At 38.8% G+C, this 27,103-nt stretch overlaps 3 protein-coding genes across 3 annotated transcripts in view; 2 read left to right on the top strand and 1 right to left on the bottom strand.

The window, feature by feature from the left end:
- Window positions 1–1,162: 1,162 nt before the first annotated feature.
- Window positions 1,163–1,741, bottom strand: LOC122638634 (cell wall / vacuolar inhibitor of fructosidase 2-like). Its single transcript, XM_043831492.1, has one exon. It carries the CDS (start codon window positions 1,739–1,741, stop codon window positions 1,163–1,165), a length of 579 nt encoding a protein of 192 aa, XP_043687427.1.
- Window positions 1,742–7,348: 5,607 nt separating this feature from the next.
- Window positions 7,349–26,017, top strand: LOC122638633 (mitogen-activated protein kinase kinase kinase 20-like). The gene is made up of 4 exons (XM_043831491.1): window positions 7,349–8,283; window positions 9,892–9,896; window positions 20,321–20,495; window positions 25,772–26,017. Exons 1-4 carry the CDS (start codon window positions 7,402–7,404, stop codon window positions 26,015–26,017), a joined length of 1,308 nt encoding a protein of 435 aa, XP_043687426.1. The 5' UTR covers window positions 7,349–7,401.
- LOC122639799 (quinone oxidoreductase PIG3-like) overlaps window positions 23,332–27,103 on the top strand; it is a 21,772-nt gene continuing 18,000 nt past the window's right edge. Inside the window, exon 1 of the mRNA XM_043832776.1 lies at window positions 23,332–23,344. The gene's annotated coding sequence lies outside the window, so the exon portion shown is untranslated. The remainder of the gene's footprint in view (window positions 23,345–27,103) is intronic.

The raw sequence follows: 27,103 nt of genomic DNA, 5'->3' as shown, positions 1-27,103 counted from the left end.
GGGAGGTTCAGCACATTGGCAATGTATAGGATTGATAATAAGCCTGAAACCAAACGACAAACCTTTTCTCGCTGCTGATCTACAACCACTTTGGAGCACTGCAACTGGGTATCTCGCCTTTCACTCGTAAAGGTTTAAAAAAGCAAATGTTACCTTGCGTGTGTTCTAGACTGTTGCTACCGTCAGTTTTCCGATGCCTTCATTGGAGGGCTATATGTATCCCACATAATTAGCGAGATATTCCAGATACCATGATGGTCCTTTCTCTAACACAAAGTCTTATCTCTAGAGACAGAAAGGTTAATCTTTTCTAGTTTAGTTGAGTCTATTATGATAAAAGTGACTTGCCACTTTGGGAGGGAAGTGTCACTCTTCTCCGTTCCTATCATGAGGCCTCGAGTCATCCCAGTTGGCGAGCTGCTATGGATGACGAGACGGCAACTATGCGTGTCAACCACCGCTCTCTCCTGGTGGTCAAACTGATTTACTCCTGGTGTCCTGTTGAGTTTTTGTTTCCTTGCTGGCTTTGAATAACCTTACCTTGAGGTTGAAAAAGGATTGGTGGATCACCTCTCAGCAGAAAGGGAGGGACAGAAGGGCATACCATGCAAGAGAGACAGAGAAACTTGGGAGATGAATTGAAGAGGCACCATCCATCCGGAAGGAAAATAATGCGTGACTGCAGTTTGCGATTACTGCCCCTAAGACTGCCTTCCTTCAGTTGCTTCGCCTCCCAACCCCTAATTATAAATCTTTTACCAAGAAAGAAGCAGCCAGCTTGGGTAGGAGAGAACAAAGTGAACAAGAGTTTTCGAGTTAGCGAAGCAAGTCTAATTGCCAGTTATAAATAATCAGCCCTTTGAATAACAAAGAGTAAACCAATTTTCAAATGGAAGACTAAACTAAGATGGTGGGAATGAAACTCAAGATCTTGGATCGAGCTCGTCTGCAGCCTAGGGTTGGGCGTCCATCGTGCTGTACTCAACTCACAGGCCGCCACATGGATTTCATGCTCATCTTTGTGAAGGTTTTTCCAACAAAAAAAATTAATGTAAGCATTGGAAACTATTTTAAGCAAACATACAGTAAGAAGCAAACACCCCCCCCCCTTCCCCTCAAAGTTTATTAATATAAATTCTGCATTACATTGGCTCCTTAATCATTAAACCAACGGAGGCTTGTGGTTTGGATCAATGAGATCCACAACCTTCAAACTGAAGCGAGACAACTGATTAAAATCATCATTTCTACTTTTCAAATTCAATTTACAGAAAGATGAAGGAGGAGAATCCGAAAATTGACAGACATGAGCACCCAATTGAGCCTTTGACAAATCCATCCTCAAAGCCCAATATGTCTTAGATTTCAATTCAGGCAATGATTCTTGAAGATAAGAAATGCTTGAAATATAGTTCTCCTTACATGTATTCAGGCATTTCTTCGCCGCCTCGTCTTTCGCTGTCTTAAGGAGATTCTCAACATACAAACGATTGCTTGTCGCCTTGTTGATCGTAATGTCTATGAAAACATTAAGACTGCCGGAAAGATTCGACTTTAATTCGGTGTCAGGATCAGATTGAAGCAGTGATACACGGAGCTTGTAGTTGTCTGTGCTCTTGCATGTTTGCTGAATCAAGTCTTCCTTCAGTACTGATGCAGAAACTTCACGGAAACAGATTGAAAGAGCTAAAAAGAGAGTGAAAAGAAGAACAGAGAAACCAGTAAATGGGGCTGAAGCCATGATTGTTAGTTAATAGATGGATGAGTTTGTGTGCGAAACCTTACAATGTTGAAGTGAATTTATATATGTATTTGATTCATTTCTGGTAAGAGTATTAAATGAGGTCGATACATCATAAAACCGGCACCCAATAGGGTTCTGACATGTGTAGCCCCATGTGGGTAAAGACGGTACGTGCCCGTGATCAGGTCGTCCCATTGAGGACAACGCAAGGAAGAACCAACCTAGAGTAGATAGCGACCCGATCCTGGGAGGGGGCCGACCATGCCCCGATGCCAAATCTGGATAAGGCGGTGGAATCACGCCCCGAAAATAACCAGAATGGCCCTAACGGCACTAAATTAGCCCACTAGTCTCGTGGCGTGATGGTCTGGAAAGCTTATCCCTTGCCCTAAAAAGGCTCCTAATCGCCTAAACTCATGCCGGGGAGATTCCCTTTCCTATTAGGTCACGTCCTCCCCTGCAGGACTCTCTCAATCACCTATAAATGATTGGGTAACCTCCTTCTATGATCATCTGATTTCAATTACTATTATCTGTTGCTAGAGAGTTTTCACTTAGCCATCGGAGCGACCAAACCGACTTGGCCCGGTCCTTTATTGCTGTTTTCTTCTTTGCAGGAACGACACGCTCCCCCCTCCCCCCAGTTCTTGACGCAATAGAGGTAATGATATAAACATAAGTAGAAGGAAAATCTTTCTTTCATGGGCTGATGTTCTCTGTGCCGCAACGCAGCCTACGCCAAGACACATGGGCCTGCCAGTCAGGGGGTAGGATGGTCATTTTGCCCACCCCCATGTGTCTGGGCACAACCTGCGCCCCCCTCCCCTCAGGCACACAAAGAACATTTGGTTTTCTTCTATATATTGTTAAGGAAAAAGATCTCTACTTGGTGGTGTTTCCTACGCCCTCTCACAGGGTACCGTGAGGGATGATGCCTCTACCTCTGGGTTGATAGTTAGACGTACTCACCCATTGACCCAAACACTTGTGTAGAGACCATGCGACCAAGTAGAGATCTCTTACACTGACAAGGATTTGAATTAGAAACGTTACAAAATGTGGAACGTATAGACCAGTTTGAATCTGTTTTATAGAGTTTTGTTTCTTTCCTGTGAATAAAGAGTATTAATGAGGTAATATCAAAACATAAACGGAAGGGAAGATATTTACCAAAAAATAAAACGGAAGGGAAGATAAAAATGTCAATAAATAATAAAGACAAAAGCATTAAAGGATATCTATTGACTGAGATAGGTATGGTGAAGTGGTCAAGAGAATCAAGACTCAAGACTGAAGAGGATGCTCATGACGCTGTCTGGTCGTGCAGCGTCTGCATCAGTGCGTGTTGGTCAAGGATCCAGATCCTCTACTGTCGAGCTGCTCAATAGGACCGTGCCGCATGCAAAGATTGCCTTACCCCCACTCGGGCAAGGAGTTTGGGCAGGGGTAAGGCGGATATTGCACATGGTCTTATCAGGCAGCTCGACAGTAGAGGATCCAAATTGGTTGGTCAATGAGAGCACGTGTAGAGGGGATCTGTTTGAATGAGATATTTTATTTCATCAGTGAAGGAGCATTAATTTTACGTGGTCCAATGTCTAGACGTTAGACGCAAATCACACGATCAGTTAGTGTTTTTTTCCCTAAAAGGCAAAAGAAAAATATCAAAAAAATAAAATAAAATTTGGGAGTGGGGGAGGGAAGAAGAACGCTACTCAGTTGCATGGCTCCTACACCAACGTGGGACCAATGGTAGCACACACAGGAGCATTGACTAGGGGGTTTTTCATTTTATAGGGGGTAGAGCAATCATTTCAAGAGGCACTCATTTTACCAATTGATTGATAACCCTAGGGCAAGGGCACAATTAGACATGGGAGAAGATGTCCTATGATGCCAGCATTGGGCGAGCGGGAGGAATCTCCATTTCATATACTATAAGAAAATGGTATCATTCATATGGAGTCCATCAATCGGGGTTGGAGAGAGGGTTGGAGAGAGAATTAAAAAGAACCTCAGGTGAGAAGGAAATAGTACTATATCAGTTTTGTTCCCAATAAATACAGATAGCCTTGGAAGTAGGGATGTAAATGGATCGGATTCGGCTCGGATAGTGCTAAATCCGCATCCGCATCCGATTAGCTATCGGACGGATTCGGATAGTGCTAAACGGATACGGATACAGATACGGATCAAATATTTTTTTCGTTTACATGTAAATATAGCTTTTCGGATAGCTATAGCCTATCCGTATCCGCATCCGTTTAGCTTTTGGACGGATTCGAATAGTGCTAAATGGATACGGACATGAATACGGAAACGGATTTTGGCTATTCATTTACACCCCTACACACAACACTCCAATGCATCTCTCCACTTCATCCATCTCACTTTAATTCTATGTGAAACATCATTCTCTATATCCTTTTTTTTATTAATGATTGACCCCAAATCTAAAATAATCACTTTGTGCCATTTCTTTTTTTTTTTAATTTGCATCATGTCAGTATTCATCATAGTATGACTAACATTACACATCATATACTTCGTCTTCGTTTTACTAATCTTAAAACATTTGGTTTCCAAGGTTGATCTCCAAAGTTCTAATTTAACATTAATCTTTGCTTTTGACTCATCCACCAACAAGATATCATCGACGAAGAGCATGCACCATGGAACCTCATCTTGAATGCTCTTGGTTAGGTCATCCATGAAAAGTACAAAAAGATAAGGCTTTAAGGTTGATTCTTGGTGTAACCTAATCTTAATTGATAATTCCTTACCTTGACCTCCCACAGTTCTCACACTAGTCACCATCCTATATCACTGTCACAGGAAAGTAAGATTCATGTAATGTAAGAAAAGAACATGAGTTAGAGATGTAGAGATAGACCTTGAAAACAAGAAGCTTTAAGATTAATATATCAAAGACGGAGTATATGATGTGTAACTTTAGTCACACTATGATGAATGATGACATGGTGAAAATTGAGGAGAGAGAGAGAGATCGTCAAATGACTATTTCAAATATCTGGGATCTATCATTGACAAAAAAGATGACATAAATGATGATGTTTCACAAAGAATTAAAGTGGGACGGATGAAGTTGAGAGGTGCGACCAAAGTACTGTGTGATTGACACATTTCTTTCAAACTTAAAGAAAAATTATACAGAACTGTTGTCCTATTTGCAATGATCTATGTGGTAGAATGTTGGACAGCTAAAAATGTTATATATCGAAGCTATGTGTGACAGAGATGGGGATGTAAAGATGGATGTACAACAAAACTAGTCATGTATCCCTCCGCACAAACACAGGGCCGTAAAATGACCGCCGCATCCCATGGAAAGACAAAAATCCCTGACGTCACGGTGGGCATTTCATGAGGCTTGGTGTCTGGGCATAGGATCGTGCACCGCACACGACCAAGTAGCATTGTCTTCCCCTTAATTTTTATTTGAATTATAAATAGAATAAATGTGTAGACGGAATTGGTAATGCCAACATATCCCATGTACTACTTGCAATGATTACCAACATCAGATCAACGGTCCGGATTGAAGTTCACCCAGGACAGCCGTTACAGCAAAGCGGGATTCATGTAAGAGAAGGACATCACGTCAGTTCGTTGGTCATTCTTTTTTTCTTTTTTTTGAGTTTTTGACAATTGCCAACCTGAAAATATCCATTTGTCTAAATGGCCCCTATAACTTTTCTAATTGCAAATTTTCTCCTACTTTCAAAACAATGTAGCACTTGGGTCTCTACCGTTAATTTGGGACATTAGATGTTAATTTTAAGGAATCTAATGACCAAAATACCTTTCTTATAATAATTCATCAAAATTAAAAATAAAAAGACCAAATTGCCCTCATCTTCTCCAAATCGTTTAGGGTTGCAACTGAAAATTTTTTTCCCAAATCAGTTAGGGTTTGAACCCATCTGGAAAGCAAAAGAAGGCAGGTGAAACTACTACATACATTATACTTATAATTTATTTCTGTTTGGGTTGCAGCGTCTTTCAAGCAAAATAAAATGCTAAATGTGTCTCAATGTAAACAGAAGATCTATATTTTTTCACTTTTGGGTCCTTGGAATCTGGGCTTCAACATCAAGAAATCAAGCTTGGAAAAGAATAGAAGATGGGCAACGATCCAAATATTCAATTGTGTTACAATTTTACATCAGTCGATAAGTAGACATTTTGTTGGATGAAATTTCCGGGTGGAAAATCAGGCGAGTGAGAGAACAATGGATACTTGCAAGAGTCCAATTTGTGTGAGGAAATCAGAGGTGGAGGAGAAGGGGAGGATCAGATTAGGATCTGACCCAAGGGTCTGAACGGCCTTTGAATTGATTGGAGTACGAATATGGGAATTGAGAGGTGCAGAGATAGGTCGAGAAACGGACCTATTGAGGGGAACAGTAAAAGGTATTCGGAACATTGCGAGGTGAATCATGAATGATGAGATTATCAAAGGGAAAAGGCAGTAACGTTATTTGGGTTTTGTAGGCTTCATCTAATGACGACGAAATCTTCTTGGAGGTAATTTTAACTTTCTAAAGAGATGCATTGCTCTATTTTCCTCCCTCTTTAGTCGTTTTTTTTTTTTTTTTTAATAATTTTCTCTCTTTTACTTCTTTATGATCCACCACTGTTTTCTTAGCATCACAACATCACAAGAGCAAGAGCTCTCATGGAGAATGCCTATGCAAATGGGTATGAAATGGTGTTTGAGTTTTGTGTATTTCTTTGTTACATAGGCTATAGCAAAGGCACCCGTCAAAGGCACCTGCACTTGCACCAACACCAGTCATGGCCCCACCACCAATTCTTCCACCGGTGAGCACTAGAGAGTGTCCACGTCTGTGTGGGGTGAGGTGCTCATTGCATTCGAGAAAGAGGCACTGCACAAGAGTGTGTATGCCTATTGAGGGGAACAGTAAAAGGTATTTGAAACATCGCAAGGTGAATCATGACTGATGAAATTATCAAATGAAAAGGCACTAAAGCTATTTGGGGAAAAAAATTTCAGTTCCAACCCTAAATGATTTGGAGAATATGAGGGCATTTTGGTTATTTTATTCTTTAATTTTGGTCGATTATTATTAAAAGGGCATTTTGGTCATTAGATTCTTAAAAACTAACATCTAACATCCCAAATTAACAAGAAGGACCAAAGAACTACACTGTTTTGAAAGTAAACGGGAATTTATAATCAAAAAAATTGTAGGGAACATTTGGACAAATGAATAATTTCAGGTGGGCATTTGTCAAAAGCAATCCTCTCAATTACACTATCCGTATTTGATTTCAAGTACACTTAACAGAGGAGACGAAAATGATTATCCTATCCTTTGCCCGAACACATTGTCCAAGGTGGGATCCACACTGTTGGACGTGCTTGAGGTCAAACACGGGCAGTGTAATTGAGAAGATAAAAATGAGTTCGTTGGTCATTCTCTTACTTATAAATTAGCAACCCGCGAAACGCTTTCAGTTATCATATCGTTAAATTCTTTCTTCACAGCGGAAGTAATCCTTAGCTGTTTGTTTGAGCCCGAAAATCCTTACTCCCGCTCCATTGTAAGTTCTTCATTGAAAGAGAGAAAAAAAGCCCTAACCCTAACATTCTGATTTCTAAGCACTCCAAGATGGAGCGACAGAGTCAAGGAGGAATGTGGATGAGAGGCGATACCATTGCTCGAGGGAGCTTCGGCACTGTTTCTTTGGCCACAGCAAAGCAGAAAGCCAACAAGCGTCGAAACCATCTCCCACCATTAATGGCTGTGAAATGGGCTGAGGTCTCTCGCTCCGGAACGCTTCAGAAGGAAAGGGAGATACTCACCAGGCTCGAAGGATGCCCTCACATTCTGCGCTGCTACGGAGACGAAATCACTAGGGAGAATGGTGAGCTAACCTATAATGTCTTGCTGGAATATGCCTCTGGAGGTAACCTTGCTTCTCGGATTAAGAACTCCCATGGCGGATTGCCTGAGGCCGACGTTAGGCGCTACACCCGCTCGATTCTTCAGGGTCTTCACCACATTCATGATCATGGTTACGTTCATTGCGATATCAAGCCCCAGAATATTCTGCTGGTGCTTTGCTCATCTTCTTCTTCTTCAGACACAAGTCATGATGACTGCGTCGCCAAGATTGCTGATTTTGGTTCCGCCAAGAATACCATGAGAGAACAGAGGAAGAGGAAGAAGGAACGCCACTCTTTGAGTTTGAGAGGAACCCCTCTTTATATGTCACCGGAATCTGTTGCACGTAAGGAACAGGAAGCCCCCTCTGATATATGGGCTCTTGGATGTCTTGTGGCTGAGATGATTAGTGGGAAACCTGCCTGGAATTGTGAGTCTGACATGGATGTTGATGAGCTTCTTTCTCTGATCGGCTCCAGCAGGGAATGGCCCGAGACTCCGAGTAAGATGTCCAAAGAAGGAAAGGATTTCTTGAAGAGGTGTTTTGTGAGGACTAGCATGTTCAGATGGACAGCCGCTATGCTTTTGCATCATCCATTCGTATCAGTGGATACTGACAATACCAAAGAAGCAGAGAGTGTAGAATCTGCAGTGGGAGGTCAAAAGCGGAGGAGGATCAATGGCTCTGATGAGCCTTCTATTGGTGATGACAGATTGAAGCCAGTATCAAAGGCTTCAATATCTTTGGTATTATAGTGGAACAGACTTACAAAGAAAAGTATCAAACTGTAGGAGGAACTGATCATGGAGAGGGGTTTTGACTTTTACAAGGACAATTTGTCCGTAGGAAGAGATATTATTTAGTTTATTTTGGTTGCATTGGTTTTGGGAGATTGTAATTTGTCTGTAGGGATGGGTATTATTTAGTTTTTTTTTGGGTTCCATTGGTTTTGGGAGATTGTAATTTGTCCGTAGGGAATCCTAGTTTAATCAAGTTCATGAGGGTCAGATGATACAGCCTCTAGTGTTTATACATGTATATAAACACTTGATCTTTCATTGTTCAATGCAACATTTTATTTTCTGCAGATTCTTTTATCATGTCTATGTTATTCTTCTATCATTATTAAATCTTTTAGTTGCAAATGAGTCTTATCATTCATTCATGCCTACATAACATGGATACGAGATGTCTGGAGCAGCTACCTTAAATCCCCAATTCGGTCCCTCATATAATAGTAGTAAGCATACAATGTGGTCTCTTCTCACCCTCTTACCCCCCCCCCCCCCCAAAAAACAAGCACACACTAGCAAGGAAAATTACAAGCCTTGAATTAGTGTGCCGAAATGGCCAGAAAATGGAATAGGGCATGCCTTTTAATGTATTTTTACATCTTTCTGGTTCCAAATGAGTCTGATTTTCATCCCTTTGTTCCACATAAGTTTTACTTTCTTGTACATGGCTAAGTTGTTGGCATTGTTAGAGAAAGTTTAGAAGGATGGATTCTTTTCAAGGTTTTGGATTTGGTTGGGATTGTAGGGAGTACCAGAATTAACTCTCAGCCAAAGTCTCTTGGCCAATGTTAGGAAAAGTTTTAGAGTTGGCCTTATGTAATATGACTTCATACATGACTAACCCTAGTTGTATGATCCAGCTTACGACATATGGAGTTTTTGCACTCTACTTCAACATCTACATTTCGGCCATCCTCATTTTTTGTATGTGTTCTTTCTTGGTTTCTTAACATTCTGCCCCATAAAGCACGGCTTTTCTTATTAATCCTCCTTTATTGATATGTGCTGACCACACAGCACTCTGGAAGCACCTTGCAGCTGCATCCACCCATTCTATGGGAAACATTTTTCTTCTGTCTTCCTTCCTCATGGATCTGGTGAATAAGGCATCTGAACTGGCACATTAGCCTTCTAAGTTCTAACCTGGTTGTTTGTCTTCTCTGAAAGATTCAATTAACTTGCTTTGACTGGGTGTTTTCAGACGGATTGGCTTAATTAAAACCTTGTCATTGGCAACCTATCATATACCTTGACCTCCCCATCTTCATACTAGCTCTAAACATGATGCAAGTTTCCTTTATCCAAGCTTGGAACTGACAGAGTTACCATAAATGAATTGCAAAAATTACAATTGGAAGATGAGGTTCTTGTAGCACAGAATGCATAATTTTTACTTAACCGTTTTCAAGGCCTTCACAGGAGAAGTTTCTTCTTCATATCTCTGATGGTGCATGAGTGAAATGCATGGATATATCCTTCATCTTAAAAGAACTCATCTAAGAATGACATTTTGGTGAGGATAATTGTCCTTTTCTTCTTGTTTATCTGCTGTTGTATTTATTTCTTCTCTTTGCTCAGCAGCTTTGATTTTTTTTTTTCCACTATATTTTTCAGTTATGAGTTAATATATGTGAAATTGGGACATCTGATCACATTTTTTATGTCATTATTCATTTCAGTATCCTATTGTTCTTTTATGTACTCTTTCATATTATAAGTGTTTGGGTTCCATCAACTCTGCTTAGTATAGTTGTCCCTTATAACCAAATTTTAGGCTCATGACATTCATTAATCATTTTTTAGGGCACAAAGGACAAACTATCTCAGAACTTCAACTCATGGTGTGGGCTCTTCCTTTGTCTATACTCTATAGGAAGATCTGGCTAGCTTGTCTACTAGTACCATTGACATGAGTAACGGACTAATAAGAGTCTTAAGGAAGTTCCACCATACAATGAAGAATAACAGACTTGAAAGTGGCAGTTCAAGTGTCTAACTTTCATTTCATATGCATTTTGGCTTATTTTTGTGGATGGACTTGTAGCTTTTTGCTTGATGACAATTTACTTGGTACAGAGCCAACAGACAACAAAGATTATCTCCTTGTAGCATACTCATTCAGGTAATTGCAGGAGTTGAGATGCACCATACCTTGGATTGCATCTTGGAGTGTTATCTATGTTGAAATTTGTGTCAATTGGATGGCTTGTTTTAACAAGTAGAAAAGAGAAATGTCATGGGTGATCTATAAACAAAGAAAAGGTTGAAAGCATGAATAGTTAGGACAACTTTTCATGTAAGTTTTTGACAAAGATCTCCTAGTGGGACCCATCTGTAATGTTACAAGCCTCTCTCAGTATACAACACATACTACCATGTATTTGATACCTTTTATCTTCACCTCCCGGATACCTCAATTTCCCGTTTCCATTATTAGGTTGCCAATATATGTTATTGCTGCTTTGGCCTCCCAATGAGGTACAATATCACTTAACTAGAATTGACTGGAAATGGTTACATCTTGTGATTTTAGCATATTGATAACCTTTAGGGTGCTTTCAGTTTTGTGAGTTTGGATGTTTTGATGTTTAAGAAATCAAATTACAGCAGCATTTTATTCTTAGATTTGAACTAATTAACTATGACCAGCTGTGATCTCAAAACTCTTGGCATTGTTAGCATGAGAAAATAATGAATAACATATCCTACTTGTATGACAGTTAATAAACTCATACATTTCTTCTATTCTGGCTGTGAAACATAATGTCGGATGAGATGCCTATCAGACTGCCAGATACTTCATAACTGCCCCATGTAATGAAACTGACACAATTCTTTTAATAGATGTCCATGTGATTATTCCTTGCTGGAAAGTTGATATCATACTATCACTCTATTTTTTTATTTATTTTTTGGTAATTCAAGATATCAAATGGGAGGAAAGGGGTGAGATTTATAGTGGGGGATGAAAAAGAGTGGAGTTTTTGCATGACCCTTGGTGTGGAGAAGGTCCCATGAAGGAGTTGTTCCCAGCACTGTCTGGCTCTCTCCTCCCCCTTGGAAAAGTCCCCCCCGCCCCTCCCCTGCCAGCCCCCCCCCCCCTCCCCCGCCATTGGTTGAGCCACTAGCTCCAGGAAAGCTAGCGGTGTGCCCAACCTCTGCCTATAAAAATCCCATATATATAACGTATATATATATACAGTAGGTTGTGTACACACTGCAGGGTGGAGGACAGTACTTCGATGTAATGACAGGGAGAAGGTATGGCCTATCTTCAATTGCAAGCGATGCTGTGAATCTTCTACCTCCTGCTGAAATTTCAGTGGGTGATTCTATTTGATTATTTGCAACTCTAGGAAACAATGTTCCAGACATGGTTACTCTCATTGGTACGTAATAATATACATTAATTTTTTTTCTGGTTTCAGTACTACTTCATGGGGGAGAGTGAAAGGAAAAAGGGAAGTAAATTGGCTGATTTTTAATGAAGTCACATGGTTGAAGAAGTTCATATATAGGGTACCATACCTGCAAATCGTATGGAGTATCAGTCGGACCCCAATTGAATTTTATTGATGAAAACAAAAATACAGTGAGCTACCAAGGCTTTAAAGGATCATTATTAATTTAAACCTGCAGAAAGAGAGATGGTATTAGAGGATTGATTCATCCCTTTGAACTAATGCTAGGTCTATTAATTGGGTGCATTTTTTATGTTTAGGTGCTCACACAGTAGTGTTCTTCCTTCAAAGATTGTCTCTACAATTGCAACAACAGAAGAAAGGCCGATCCAACCATGGATCATGTTCTACTTAAGTTACTAAAGGAAACATGTCCCAACAAACTCAACAATCGACTTTGTCGCTAAACTGGATCAGAACCCTCTGAGTGTGAAAACTGTTAACTCCTTCATGGAGATTCAGGACAACGAGGTCTAGGAATCAATCAAGAGATAGATCTGGACATTCAAATTAATGTTACGGTGCAGATGGTAGCCAACGATAATATGTTCTTCTCTGCATATTTCGCTGCTGACCTTGTCACATTTTGAACCTCTGGGAGAGATTAGGACATCATTTCGATCCACTAATTCCTCTCCTCCCCCTCCATAACCAATTAATCTGTCTATCTTCATCAAGGTAGTGAGATATTTGTATTTTTTACTTTTTCCATTTTCTGTTTCTCCATCTTCAATATTCAATGCTTCATCCATAATTTAGGATACAAAGGTAATTAACAAATTACTGTGGCAATTAAAACAGACTGACAGCCAAACGATGTTTCCACCAATATCTGTCAGTACAAAACCAGGATTTTAGGATACAAAGGAGAAGAGGTGGGTATTTCTCATTAAACCCCCTAGTTTTCTCTCTTGATAATGGTCAGGCTAATATTAGATTAAATGGTTCTTTCCTGATCCCTGAGTTGGGAACTTCTAGGTTTTCTAAGGGGTTTCAAGCAGTTTCATGGAGAAACATCACTGGCAGCCCTTATTTGATTCAGAGTGGATTAATTTGTCCTCTTGGGAGGTCAGAAAGTAATCAAGCCAGGCTCTACACAGGTACTTCACAATATCCTTTTATCTTCTCCTCTTTTTCTTATTCGTCAATCAAAAGTTTGACTTAAATAGGGCTTTGAATTCTAATGAGTCAAGGCGGCTCTTATTTTCTTTGTGTACTCCCATTTAAAGCGGATTCAAAGTTTAACACTTTAGAGATTCCATAGCTATCTACTGAAACAAAAGGGGGGTTGTTCTCTCCTCTCTCACAACTCTTTTAAGTTTCTTACCTGTGATGAAGGGAGAACGTAATGGAACCCTTCAGTTAAGCTTCTGATTTTTGTTTGAGGTGTGGAGAAGCAATAATACTTTGTCTCCACTTCTTGAGTTTCCACCCATGTCACCTGAGCATTTATTAGCTTTAATATCGAATGTCTGATCACCAGTCTTGCCTTTGCAGGGGACAAAGACGGGATCACAACTCTTCATCTATTAGTGCAGTCACTCTCTTTGTTCAAAAGGGGACATTTTACTTGAATATCAATATAGTCTATTCCTCCTTCATTTTACTTCTGTATGTGCATCTTTTAACTCTAGCTATCATCATTAATGTTGTATTTGATTTTATTGAGAATTGATTATTTAGTGGAAGAATGAACAAGTACTCCATTGGATTCTCATAATGCGACCACAGAGACGGATCTGGAGGACCCTTGTGAACTGAAAGTTAGCAGAGTTTGTTGCTACAGAATAAAGAATGAGGTTATGTTATAGCTTATTTCTATATTTCCTAGCTGTTTAATCCATCGATCGATGTTTTCTAGCTACAATTAGTTAATCATGCTGAAAGCCTAAAACTATAGTAAAGCTATCATCTCCTGCTGCTAATTTTGTGCATCTTATAAGAGGGGAACTAAAGGCATGGGATGCTCTAATTAAAACCTTGTGCTTCTGTCCTTAAAGGAACTCTTTTAGAAATACATGGAGGATTTACTGCTGACTTGGATCAAAGGAAACTCTTTGGATAAGAAACAGTCTTATTTTCTCAGATTACTTATTCATGGAATTATCTAGATATTTTGGATGGAGCACAACTCTAAAGTCTTTGACAGTTCATCTGGAGAACATCTAGAACAGAGTGTTATGGAGATCCCAAGATCAGCCAAATTTAATTGGGCCACACAGGAATAAAAAAATTCCTTCAAAAGAGGCTATGAAATATGGGAAAATATGTGGTGTGTTGCATTTTTTTTCTTTTCTTTTTTTGGGAGGGGGTGGCCGGCTAGATAGGTGAACATGGGGTTATCCTAACATCATTCTATGTGGAATTTCTCAAGGTCATTGGGGACTCTCTGGTTGCTGGCATTAAATAAGGAGTGTGAATGAAGCAGTTTGATCAATTATCATTTGAGACCTGTCTGGTCGATCATCCTATGAAATTCAAATTTAAAAGTTTGTTGTATTGTAATATTATTTTTGTTGACCTGATGCAACTATTTTCTCTGGCATGAATGATGAGACAATTATTTTTTATGTATGGCATCTTTTTTATTCCTTCTTTGGAAGCGATCTATATTGTTATTTCTAGAGCCTCCTTTGTTTCCAGATAGAAACCAAGTAACAGGAAAAATTACTGACTTAGTTACAAATTTTCTTTTTACATAATTTTACTTCAAAACAAATAGAGCCAGGGTAACAAAGATAACATGCGTATTTAGAAGCTTAGGTTAAACAAATACTTTGAATGAGCATTAAAATGCCATACTTAAATTTGAAAAGTACAGAATTTTCCTTGCCAAAGTGAAAAAGGAAGTTCTCTCTTTCCTTCTCTCTCTCTCCCTCCCTCCCTCCCTCCCTCCCTTCTCAATAGGAAACCTCCTTAGATATTCTCTTGATGTTCACACTGCTTCAATTTTCTTTAGTCACTTGTATCACTGTTGTTGCCTCTACTTTTGGTCATTCATGTTCCTCTTCAACCACTCTTTGATGCAGTTGGATTCCCTTCAACCACTCTTTGATGCAGCTGGATTCCCACCCTCATCATAATTCTACATAAAGGAACTTGACAGCATTGTGTTCACATTCTTTTTGTGAGCCTATGGCCAGTAAGACTTAGAAATTTTGAACTTGGAATTTTGCTCAGCATGTTAAGTCTTGAACCTTTGAGAAATTAATATAGGTTTCCTACTTTTTTGCATATCCTTTTCAAGTACTTCCTATTTTCATGCACATCCTTTTCATGGTACGTGCAGATACGTTTTCTCTGTAGCTCTGCCCAGTTGCACATAAAGGGAAGGGAAGGGAAGGGAAGTCAGTTTTGAAAAGAATGGAAACTTTTGTAATCACAATTGTGTAACTACCTTAAACTCTTACTAAATATGGTAATCATATCCTTCAAATTGAATCTTTATTTACTTCTTAAAACCAAGGAATTTGATCTCAAAATGTAGTAGAATTTAATATGGTTAATTGTAATTTTTTTTGAGTTAGTTACACATCTTGTGAGATAATGATTTCAAAAATTTCCACTTTATATTGATTGGATTTCACTTCCTTCCCTTTATTTCCCTTGCAAACAGATCCTTATTTGTTCTCATCTTTTGCTCATTGTAAAATCCTCTTATGATTTTCGGTTGTTTCAACCCCTTCCCTCCATTTTGGAGGGCTTTGATGTGCAGAGACCAAATGGCTTGGCTGAGACAGTGGACAGATATGATTATTTTACACTAGCAATAACCGACTATTACAGAACACAATTTTCTGACGACAAGGTGAGAAGCACTGAGAAATATCCTCTTGTGATGAATCATCACTAAGTGTGAAGACCTTGACAAAATAACTGTCAGTGATGTATTTGCTATCCAAACTCATGCAACTAAGAACTTATTATGTTTTGGTTGTCTGGACAAATATGATATATACTGCCTCTTTTCCTTTCCTTCCCTTTAAACAATCAGTTCGATTTGTAAAGTAGTTCTCTTTTATTTTCCATTTTATCTAATTATACTTCTTGATATGGAATCTTGATAATGATTATAGAAACAATTATATGTGCACATTGAGTGAACGAAGAAGTAGGTCAAGATGGAATGAAATTTGATTTTTTGCAAAGAATTGGTGGGAGTAGGAGTATTTTCCAATCACATTAGGTTCTTGCCTTGCTAGACAGATGCCACTAGCAGATATTTAGTACTATGCTACATACTTAGAAAAGTTGTAAAATATGTTAGAAACCTTACAGGAAAATGTTTGTTCATTTTTTAGGTATGTTCTATTATTAATATCATCTAAAGAGTTTGGAATTGAGCTTCAAATTAAATCAAAGCCTTGTGTAACCTGCACTATCACAGGGAATCTAAGGGTTTTTTTTTATTGCGTGTTTGGTTTGCATGCACCTTTTGTCTATCATCTTTGAATTTCTCTTGAGCATGAGGAACTTTATGCCCTTTTTTCTCCGTAGATATCTTCATGAATTAATTCAGCACCTCCAAATTTGGATGAGCAGGAATGTGACCAAATATATAAGAACTTAATGAGAGGTCATGCGGGGGACTATATTTTTTGCATTTTTATCTATGCATTCTGCAAAGCCTTTCTATTCTCATTAATAATATTTCAATGTTTATGTATAGACTGTACCACAAAAACATGTATAGGGCCGCCGTGGTGGAGTTATGCCACGTACCTTAACTGATACATGTCTGCATTCAAATACCACATCTCTTCCCATTCTGTCTGGAATCTAGAATCCGGGTAGATTTACATGTTTCTCTCTACTCTATTACCCTTACACACATCTAGCTCTACTATCTTATCCTTCCTCACACACATCTCTTCCCATTCTCTCTGCTCTGGAATCTGGGTAGGTTCACAGGTAGTGGTAGCCAAGTAAAAATTGAAATGGAAATTCTACTACCTTAAGGTAAATATCTTCCATTTATTGGTGGTTTATGCAGTTTAGTTTCTATGTTTTTTCGTCTTTAATTGAGTTCATATCTAGCTTAAAACGTTCACATAATTTATATCTTTTAAATTTGTTTACTTGTTTATGCTTGTCCTTTCCTTTCTAGGTTCATCATTAAGAGATATGATTCTTGGTTGTGTTAGTTCGTGAATAGAAATTGTTAGAATGAATATTTTACTTTGCCCATTTCATTTGAGTGTCTTTACTTATTTTCGTTTCTTGGTATTTTGATTCTATATAGACAAAAAAATTGGGAAAAGAAAAGGATAAAATTGATGATGAGGAAATCATTTTCCAATGGAGGGTGAAAAAAAGATAGCAAATTGAACCATCTTTTTTTTTTTTTGTGGCTTATTTCCTTCTTCCTTTTTGTATTGGGTTGTGTTATCTAGGATGCTTTTCTCCTCTGTTGTTGAACTGAGGAAAGATAAAAAAAGGAAATGTTCTCCTCTCTGTTTTTTTGTTGAAAGCATAAAAATGATTCCATACAATGCAATCTTTAATTTGGTGAATGTTTATGTTTTAGTTCTTGGTCTTGGATTTACTCTGTGCTTCGGCTTAAACCTTCAACTAAAGGTGAAATTTTTATGATTTCTTTGTTGGCTTTTTGTGTTACCCGATGTGACTTTATGAAACGTTTGAATTTCTTAAAAGTGTTAAATGATTTAATGCACTTCCAACTTTTCCTTTTATAGGCTAAGAAAAAGAATGCAAGTATCGCCTGTTAGAGTAGAAGCGGCTGCAATGATTGAGATAGATTAATTAATTCATTCATTAGTATGTGAATTTTTGAAGTCATAAGAACCCTTTTTTTGTCTTTTTATTTTTTTGAGATTCCAAATATTGCTTTATGGCATAAAGATCCTCTATTCATTTTGTAATCACTCATTTATTTAATAGTCAATAAAGTATTCAAGTAATTTGTATGATAATTCAGTATATGGCTTCTATTTTAAATTTTGTCACTGGTATAAGATAAGCATTATAGAGTATCCTCTGATGCACACATTTATAGGGAAATCATCACTAAATGACTAACTCTACCATATGATAGTGATGTATTGGACTGTTCCTGAAGTATTCATGGTGGCCCTTTATCCTTTAATGGACTTTTCAAATTTTCTAGCATCCACTTTAACATGAGACATGGAATAAAGCCTTGCATCATAGAGAGAACCCTTTTCTTGAACATATTGGATCAAATAAAAGATCAAGTACGTAGGTAGCACTGGGTTGCACCCTGGAATGCCACCTAGGCCTTTTTGGATGCCTAGGATGTTTGGCCAAATAATGGTATAGATAGTTCCAGGACATGGCTTGTAGTCTGAATTATCGTTTAAAAAATAGGACAAAGTTTTCCTCCACCCATAGAGGGTGGTTCACCGACTATCCTAGGGTTCACAAAACCCTATAGAGTTTTAGTATGTTCCCAAAATATCTTCCCGATACCCTCATCCACCTTCTCCCGGGTAGAGGAAAACTCGATCCTAAAAAATATGACTATATGATAAGGACAGACACAGACACAAGACCGTACGTCTCACAAGACATTCAAGTAATTTGTAGGATAATTCCCCCTTTGAAATGACTCCCTTACGTATCCCTCAAAGGGAGGAAGAGAGAGATAGACAAATAGGATGCTAGCATAACTCAATCTTTTCCTTCATTTAATTTTTGGAAGAAAGAACGTTGTCTAGTCTTGTGAGGCGTGCGACCCCTACACACCTAAAGCCACGCAAAAATAACGGCTACACCCCTTAGAAAGGTAGAAATCCCTGAGGGCACAGTGATCAATTCATGTTGTCGTGTGTCGAATTTTTATCTCCTCCAATTCTAACACCATCCAATTCCCTCCAATCCCTCACATAAGAGTTGAAATGACCACCCTACCCCACCTTGGGCAATGTGTTCAAGCAGTGGGTAGGTGGTCATTTCAGTTACTATGTGAGGGATTGGATGGAGAGTGTCAGAATTGAAGGTGATAATGATCCATCGCGTGTCTAGGCATGGGGCCACGTGCCACCGGGAACCAGGTAATTAATTTTTATTTGAATTATAAATAGAATAAATGTGTAGATGGTGTTGGTGAAGACGACATATCCCATGTACTTTACAATGATTACCAACATCAGATCATCAGTTATTAAACAACGTCCATGACAAACGGTCGAGATTGAAGTTCACCCAACACCGCCGTAATAGGAAAGCGGGATTCATGTAAGAGAAGGACATCAAGTGAGTTCGTTATTGCATGACTTGCTTCCTAACTTCTGTTTTACTTATAAATAAGCACCCCGCGAACGAACGTTTTCGGTTATTCTTTCTTTGCTGCGGAAGTAATCCGTAGCTCTTTGTTTGAGCCAGAAAACCCTTACTCCCGCTCCATTGTAAGCTCTGCTCTTCATTATAAGAGAGAAAAAAAGCCCTAACCCTAACCTTAACATTCTGATTTCTGAGCACTCCAAGATGGAGCGACAGAGTCAAGGAGGAATGTGGATGAGAGGCGATACCATTGCTCGAGGGAGCTTCAGCACTGTTTCTTTGGCCACAGCAAAACAGAAAGCCAACAAGCGTCGAAACCATCTCCCACCATTAATGGCTGTGAAATGGGCTGAGGTCTCTCACTCCGGAACGATTCAGAAGGAAAGGGAGATACTCACCAGGCTCGAAGGATGCCCTCACATTCTGCGCTGCTACGGAGACGAGATCACTAGGGAGAATGGTGAGCTAACCTATAATGTCTTGCTGGAATATGCCTCTGGAGGTACCCTAGCTTCTCGGATTAAGAACTCCCATAACGGATTGCCTGAGGCCGACGTTAGGCGCTACACCCGCTCGATTCTTCAGGGTCTTCACCACATTCATGATCATGGTTACGTTCATTGCGATATCAAGCCCCAGAATATTCTGCTCGTGCTTTACTCATCTTCTTCTTCTTCAGACACAAGTCACGATGACTGCGTCGCGAAGATTGCTGATTTTGGTTCCGCCAAGAATACCATGAGAGAACAGAGGAAGAGGAAGATGAAGAAGGAACGCCACTCTTTGAGTTTGAGAGGAACCCCTCTTTATATGTCACCGGAATCTGTTGCACGTAAGGAACAGGAAGCCCCCTCTGATATATGGGCTCTTGGGTGTGTTGTGGCTGAAATGATTAGTGGGAAACCTGCCTGGAATTGCGAGTCTGACATGGATGTTGATGAGCTTCTTTCTCTGATCGGCTCCAGCACGGAATTTCCCGAGACCCCGAGTAAGATGTCCAAAGAAGGGAAGGATTTCTTGAAGAGGTGTTTTGTGAGGACTAGCATGTTCAGATGGACAGCCGCCATGCTTCTACATCATCCATTCGTATCAGAGGATACTGACAATACCAAAGAAGCAGAGAGTGTTCAAGTTCAAACTGCTCCAGAATTTCCCAATGATACAAAGGTTCAATTATCTGTGAGTATTGTCGAAGAATCTGCAGTGGGAGGTCAAAAGCGGAGGAGGATCAATGACTCTGATGAGCCTTCTATTGGTGATGACAGTTTGAAGCCAGTATCAAAGGATTCAATATCTTTGGTATTGTAGTGGAACAGACTTGCAAAGAAAAGAATCAAACTGTAGGAGGAACTGATAATGCAGAGGGGTTTTGACTTTTACAAGGACAATTTGTCTATAGGGATAGTTATTATTTAGTTTATTTTGGTTGCATTGGTTTTGGGAAATTGTAATTTTCCGTTGGGATGGATGCTATTTAGTTTTTTTTGGTTCCATTTGTTTTGGGAAATTGCAATATATCCGTAGGGAATCCTTGTTTAATCAAGTTCATGAGGGTCAGATGGTACAGCCTCTAGTGTTCATAAATGTATATAAACACTTGATCTTTCATTGTTTAATGCAACATATCTGCAGATTCTTTTATCATGTTTATGGTATTCTTCTATCATTGTTAAATCTTTTAGTAGCAAATGAGTCTATCATTATTTATTCATGCCTACATAACATGGATATGAGATGTCTGGAGCAGCTACCTTAAATCTCCAATTCGATCCCTCTCACACAATAGTAGTAAGCATACAATTGCGAACTCTTCTCACCCACTTAACCCCACCCCACCCCACCCCACCACCCCCCTTCCCCCGCAAAAAAACACACACACACACACTAGCAAGGAAAATTTACAAGCCCTGTCCAAGCTTGTGCTGAAATGGCCAGAAAATGGAAAAGGCATGCCCTTTAATGCATTTTTTGCATCTTTATGGTTCCAAATGAGTATGTTTTTCATCCCTGTAGTTCTTTTTTTTTCAAACATTAGAAGTGTGGGGGTAACCTCTCGGTGGTGAGGGTGAGCTGGCCTTCTCCAAGCTCCCGCCTTGCTATGATGGGTGAGTGGGAAGGTTGTCCTTTGGAGAGAAGAATGGCTGTTCTGAGGAAGCCGGTTCCATTTACAATATGTTGGTGCATTTGACAGGAGAGAAATGCCGCATTTTGAAGGCAAGGAAGAAGTATCTACCTCTGTTGCACAGAAGGCTATGAGGCTAGACTGTAGCTGGTTTTCTATTGTACCAGAATTCCAGGAGGTTAATACCTTTTGTATTGGGATACATGGGAGAATTTTGTAAATGAGTAGGTTTGAGTATGTAAGCTAGTATTACAGCATTTTGTAAGGGGTTTAGGTTTTCTTTTTGTAGAGGGCCCCATGTGGGCTGGAGCAATAGTATAGCATCCAGAGTGTACAGACTGCTTTTTCTGGTAAATTACTATAACCTATTCTATTCAAAGTCTCTAACCAAATGCGATCAGAGATGATCCCAAAGCTCTTCATGTTTGACTCGTCATATTACCATTCAAATGAACAGGAGGTAATCTTGGTAAGACATCAGACTCACAGGGTCCTTTCTAACTGCCTCTTTAATGAAACTGATTACAGCTCCATATTGGAAAGCTGGAGTCCTGAAATTTGTATAGTCTTGGGGTCGTATCCCACTGGAGAAGCACCCTTAAAAAATCTGAATCTTTTGTTTTTTCAGGCCACTTAAATTATATGCAGATTGAATTACTGTGGAGCATTGTTAAGTCTTGGGTCCATCATATTTTCATTCTTAAATTTCTCCAGTCAAATGGTAGCATACTTGTAACCTGTCTCCTGCATGCTCTTTCATAAGAGCCTTGATTATTGAAAATTATTCTCCCCTTCGGAATCCCTTTTGGAATATCTGTCCTTTATCTTAGGGATTAGACACTAGATGAGTCGAATAGATTTTCAGGATCCTTGAAAGGCAACTTTGGCTCTCTGTCCTTTGATGTTTATAGTGATTGGTCTCTTAGTTATCGACATGCTCACAGTTAAGCCTTTCTTCCATCACCTTGTGAGTGCCTACAACATTTGCATTTCTGGCTACAATGATATTGAGTACACTAGCCCCAAGTCAATTTTTGACTTCCTTGAAGTTAAAACATACATATGCCTCAAAAGAGAAGGATAAATAAAGCTTATGCTCTTGTTCCATTCTTTATTTGAGGAAAATCAGACCAAAAGAGCCAGAGAGGAAGAATTAAGGAGCAGAGAAAAAGAAAATGGAAAAAGATAATTAAAAGTATGAATGCCTCAAAGCTTCTCACAACTTATAGTTCTTAGTAAGAGTAGGGCTTACAATGCAGAAGTGGTATACGATGAATAATAACAAAAGGCTAATCACCTATCAAAGGATCCCCCCCCCCCCTCCCCAAGCAGTACCACAGATATCAAACATGCCCTGCTTATATGTTGTCTATCTTGCCAAGTTCCTCCAAGAGGCTTTGTTAGCATATGCAAGATGCAAGTTGCTTCTGCCTTCGGAAAGAGAAATTTCTTTGGTAATTGCTCTTTCTAACATAAAATTATGCTAAACCTCTATGCATTCTGTCTAATTTTGTTTAATGGAAATATGGACTTTTCTGATAGTTGCTTTGTTTTTGCAGGATAAATTAATTGAACCTTGTACTTCTTGTATCAGCACTTTCAGCTGCAGCAACTCTCGAGCCTCCACACTCCATTAACCAGGTACAAGCACTTTTATTAAGTTTTTATTGATTCAGTACTTTTTTGTTTTACTTCCCCTCTGCCCTGTCAATATATGCTATACTTTCTTTATTATCATTTGTTGTTAAATATTACTTGTTTCTTTCTGAAGAAAAGAATAGTAATCATCCCTGTCTTTCTATCAAGGGAAACAGAGCAGTTACCCTACAATATGATTGGTTCCCATGCACAAATTACAACCAATTAGAGGAGTGCAGTAGTGCACAATTTATAGGTAGCAACAAAGATATTTACACAAAAAGTGATGGAATAATAAAAACTATCCGACTAACTCATTAGGTACATAGGGGGAAACGGAGTCCTCAAGGGAAGAAGTACATTTATTTTTGCCATAGGAAATATAGTTGTATGAAAAGTTAATATTAATTTTTCTGATCATTTCATAGTAGGGAGATCTCGAAATCTCATGGAAAGTTAGGCTGAAATGTTTAAATTTGGGTGAAATGTAGTGGAAAGTGGGGTGGTATTGAGAAAGAATACATAAATTTTCGATAAAGTCTCAAGAACCATTAAAATAGGCACGATTCTCTTCATGACTCAAAATTTATGAAAATAGCAACAGGAGACGAATAGGGATTAGCAAATGCGCGTTCATCTGTTGAGACTATATGGTTTATTACCATCCGAATTATTGTATTATATCTTATATGGTAGGGTTAAAAATATAACCACAGAAACAAGTAATTAACTATGACTCTTCCATCGTCTCTCTCTCTCTCTCTCTCTCTCTCTCTCTCTCTCACACACACACACACACACATGGGGCTTCAGGAGTTCTCGAAGTTGTCTCCCATGTCATATGTGGGACATCCATTGTTGTCCCTTTCATATATGGGACATCCATTGCATTGTTGTTTTGTATCTACAAGTCATTATAGTTAGAACATGCCAACAGAACATAATCACTTCAACTCTATTCCCATATTTTTAGATCTAATTCTGTTCGATAATTTTATGGAAAGTAATTCTTTTTTTACTTATTGATACATCAGATAAAGGATCTCTAGTTATTGGGTCAGTCATTGGTCTCATACAGTAAGGTATGAGAGTGTGAAAGTAAAAAGAAGTTTTCCCAACTTTTATAATTCAAACATGTTCCTGGAGACAGCCTCTCTGGAAACAGGGGTAAGGCTGTGTACATTTGACCCTCCTCAGACCCTGCTAAACACGGGAGCCTTGTGCACTAGGTACGACCTTTTTATTTACTGCCTATGAGCTCTAGGTGGTTAACCTGACCATTAAACAAATCAATAAGATGAAGAAAAAAAAAACCAAACTAGCCTCTAGGTGGTTTCACTTCAATTGAGTCCATACAGTTTCCTTATCCATGAACCAACATTTATATCACAACGGAAAATACAGCTATACATTCAGGGCCAGAAATCCAGAATCCACAGATCCAAGAATTTCGGTCAAGGCAATGCGATTGGGTTGTTTCAGTTTTCTAGCCATCAGCAGAAACCTCAGTGTGTATTTGATTCATGGCAAATTTTCCAATATTGTTTTCCTGGAATTTAGAATCCGAATACACGATTAACTCAATATCTTGGGAATATCTCAATAATTCAAAGTTTGCACCCACCTCTATCCCATGAAAGGGAGGAAACTCTTCAGGCTTACATTGATCTGCACATCTCTTGTGGAATTTTGTTGGGAGATTGATAGTTTGGAGAAATATTTTGCAATGCTTGGGGGGCCATCTAATGGTTGGAGAAGCCTGATTCCCCTTTCTTATGTTTTTTTTTTTCTCATATTCATCTTGTGAAGATTATCCAAGAATTTATTAGAGAAATTGGTAAGGAGTGGGCCAGGAGGGATAAGGCGGTGTGAGCAGCCAAATATAATTAACGAAAGCAAATGGCTAGAGGAAATTTAGGTGATTCTATCTGTTGACTTGAAAAGTACTACTTCTACAAAATAGATATAGATAGAACATATGTAAGTTTTTGGATCTACAAAGCATTCCTCCCTATTCATGCTGAAAACAAAAGAATTAACAATATTCATTATCATATTACTTCAACGTTATGCCTCCTCTTTTTGAATAAGATTCTACTTTCTAGCATGTTTTCAACCTTTCTGGCAGTTAACTTCCAGTGTGGGGAGGTCCAGTTGTTCAGATTCTTTCGCCATTGGAGTAAACTCAACTATAAAATGTTTTTCTTTTTGACATTTTTATGAACTGTAGCTGGAAACACACTTGCCCTTGATGACCATTTCACACCTCACTATTATGCTTATCCCATTAATTTGGATTGTCCATTTGTTGGCTTTCTACTTGAATAGCCTGTATCCTAGAATCAATCCTTACAATCTTGTCTGTCAACTCCTCAAACTTGTACTAAAGGAATCTGGGTAGGTTCACAGGTAGCTGTGGCCAAGCAAAACTGAAATGGAAATTCTACTATCTTAGAGTAAAACATCTTCCGTTTGTTGGTGGTTTATGCAGTTTAGTTTCTATGTTTTTTCTTCTTTAATTGAGTTCGTATCTTTTCTTTCTAGGTTCATTCATGATTGAGAGATATGATTCTTGATTGTGTTAGTTCGTGGGTTAGAAAGAATATTTCACTTTTACCCTTTCATTTAAGTGTCTTTACTTTGTCTAGGAAGTTCAATATTGCTATAACAAAATCTCCAACGGAAAAAATAATTGAGATAAGGTGGAGGCAGCCCCCTATAGGTTGGTGGAAACTAAACATTGATGGGTCATCCTTGGGCAATCCTTTTTCTAGACTGTCTTGGTTCAGCTGGTAGATGCTTTGCTTCTTATCAGAGAGTGGGAACTAATTTCATGGCAGAGATTGGCGCCTTCTTTGTGGGAGTAAAACAAGCTCAGGAGTTAAATATTGACAAGCTTTGGATTGAGAGCGACCGGCAGCAGTGGTATCATCCATTCTTTCTCGCAAGATTCCATGGTGCTTCATGCAGACATGGTGGTCGGTCACTACTTTCCTTGACTCCATACAGTGGAGAACCACCCACTGTTACCGGGAAGCGAATGCGGCTGCAGATGCGCTAGCTAATCATGCTGCCAAGTTTAAAACTTCTAATAACTGAAATGTTTCCCCTAATTTCATTGTTCAGGCGACCTCTTGGGAAGCGCTTGGGTGCCCATACTACAGATTTACTTAAGCTTGTTCTCGGGTCAATGGTTTTCGATTGTTTCACATAGCTTTTGTAAAGTTTTCCAAGGTTTGCCATTTTGCTGATTGCCATGCCGAAGGTAAAATGGCAGATTTCTGAGTTTTTTAGTTGGTTTTCCAGTCATACCTGTAACACCTTTTATGTAAAATCAATACATACTTTGCTCGCCTTTAGCAAAAAAAAATGTGTCTGTACTTATTTTTGTTTCTAGGTATTTTAATTCTATAGACAAAAAAATAGGGGAAAGGAAAGGATAAAATTGATGACGAGGAAATCATTTTCCAATGGATGGTGAAAAGAAGATAGCGAATTGAATTGCCCTTTTTTATTGTTTATTTTCTTCTTCCTTTTTGTATTGGGTTGTACGTGTTATCTATGATGCTTTTTTCCTCCATTGTTGAGAGGAGGAAAAAAAAAGAAGTGGTCTCTTTGTTTGTTTTTTTTTAGCTGTTAATTTGCTATTTGATCGAAAGGAAGGAGTTCATGCTTGATAGGAATGCAAGTTCAGGGGGATCATTGAAATCATTATGGAATATAATTATAGGTTCTTCATAGCATTTGAAGGTATCAAATCATTTCAATAATGCATAAAAATGATTTCATACAATACAATCTTTAATTTGGTGAATGTTCAGGTTCTAGTTCTTGGTTTTGGATCCACTATGTGCTTTTGTTCAAGCCTTTAACTAAAGGTGAAGTTTCTATGATTTCTTTGTTGGATTTTTGTGTGACCAGTTGTGATTTTATGAAACGTTTGCATTTTTTAAGAGTGTTATGCAAGTATCGCATGACAGAGTAGAAGCGACTGCAATAATTGAGAGAGATTAATTAATTAGGGCTGAGGTCCTCTGTGGAGGTGCGTCGATCCCTGCACGTGCACGAAGGCCAATGAAAGCACACATATTGGCATTATGGGGGTGGGATTTCCACCTTTCATGGGGCGAGGCGGTCATTTCACCCC

This window comes from Telopea speciosissima, chromosome 9 (assembly GCF_018873765.1).
Source record: "Telopea speciosissima isolate NSW1024214 ecotype Mountain lineage chromosome 9, Tspe_v1, whole genome shotgun sequence".
NCBI classification, from domain to species: Eukaryota; Viridiplantae; Streptophyta; class Magnoliopsida; order Proteales; family Proteaceae; genus Telopea; species Telopea speciosissima.
The sequence above is the reverse complement of the archived record's forward strand: the minus strand, read 5'-3'. Positions and strand labels throughout refer to the sequence as shown.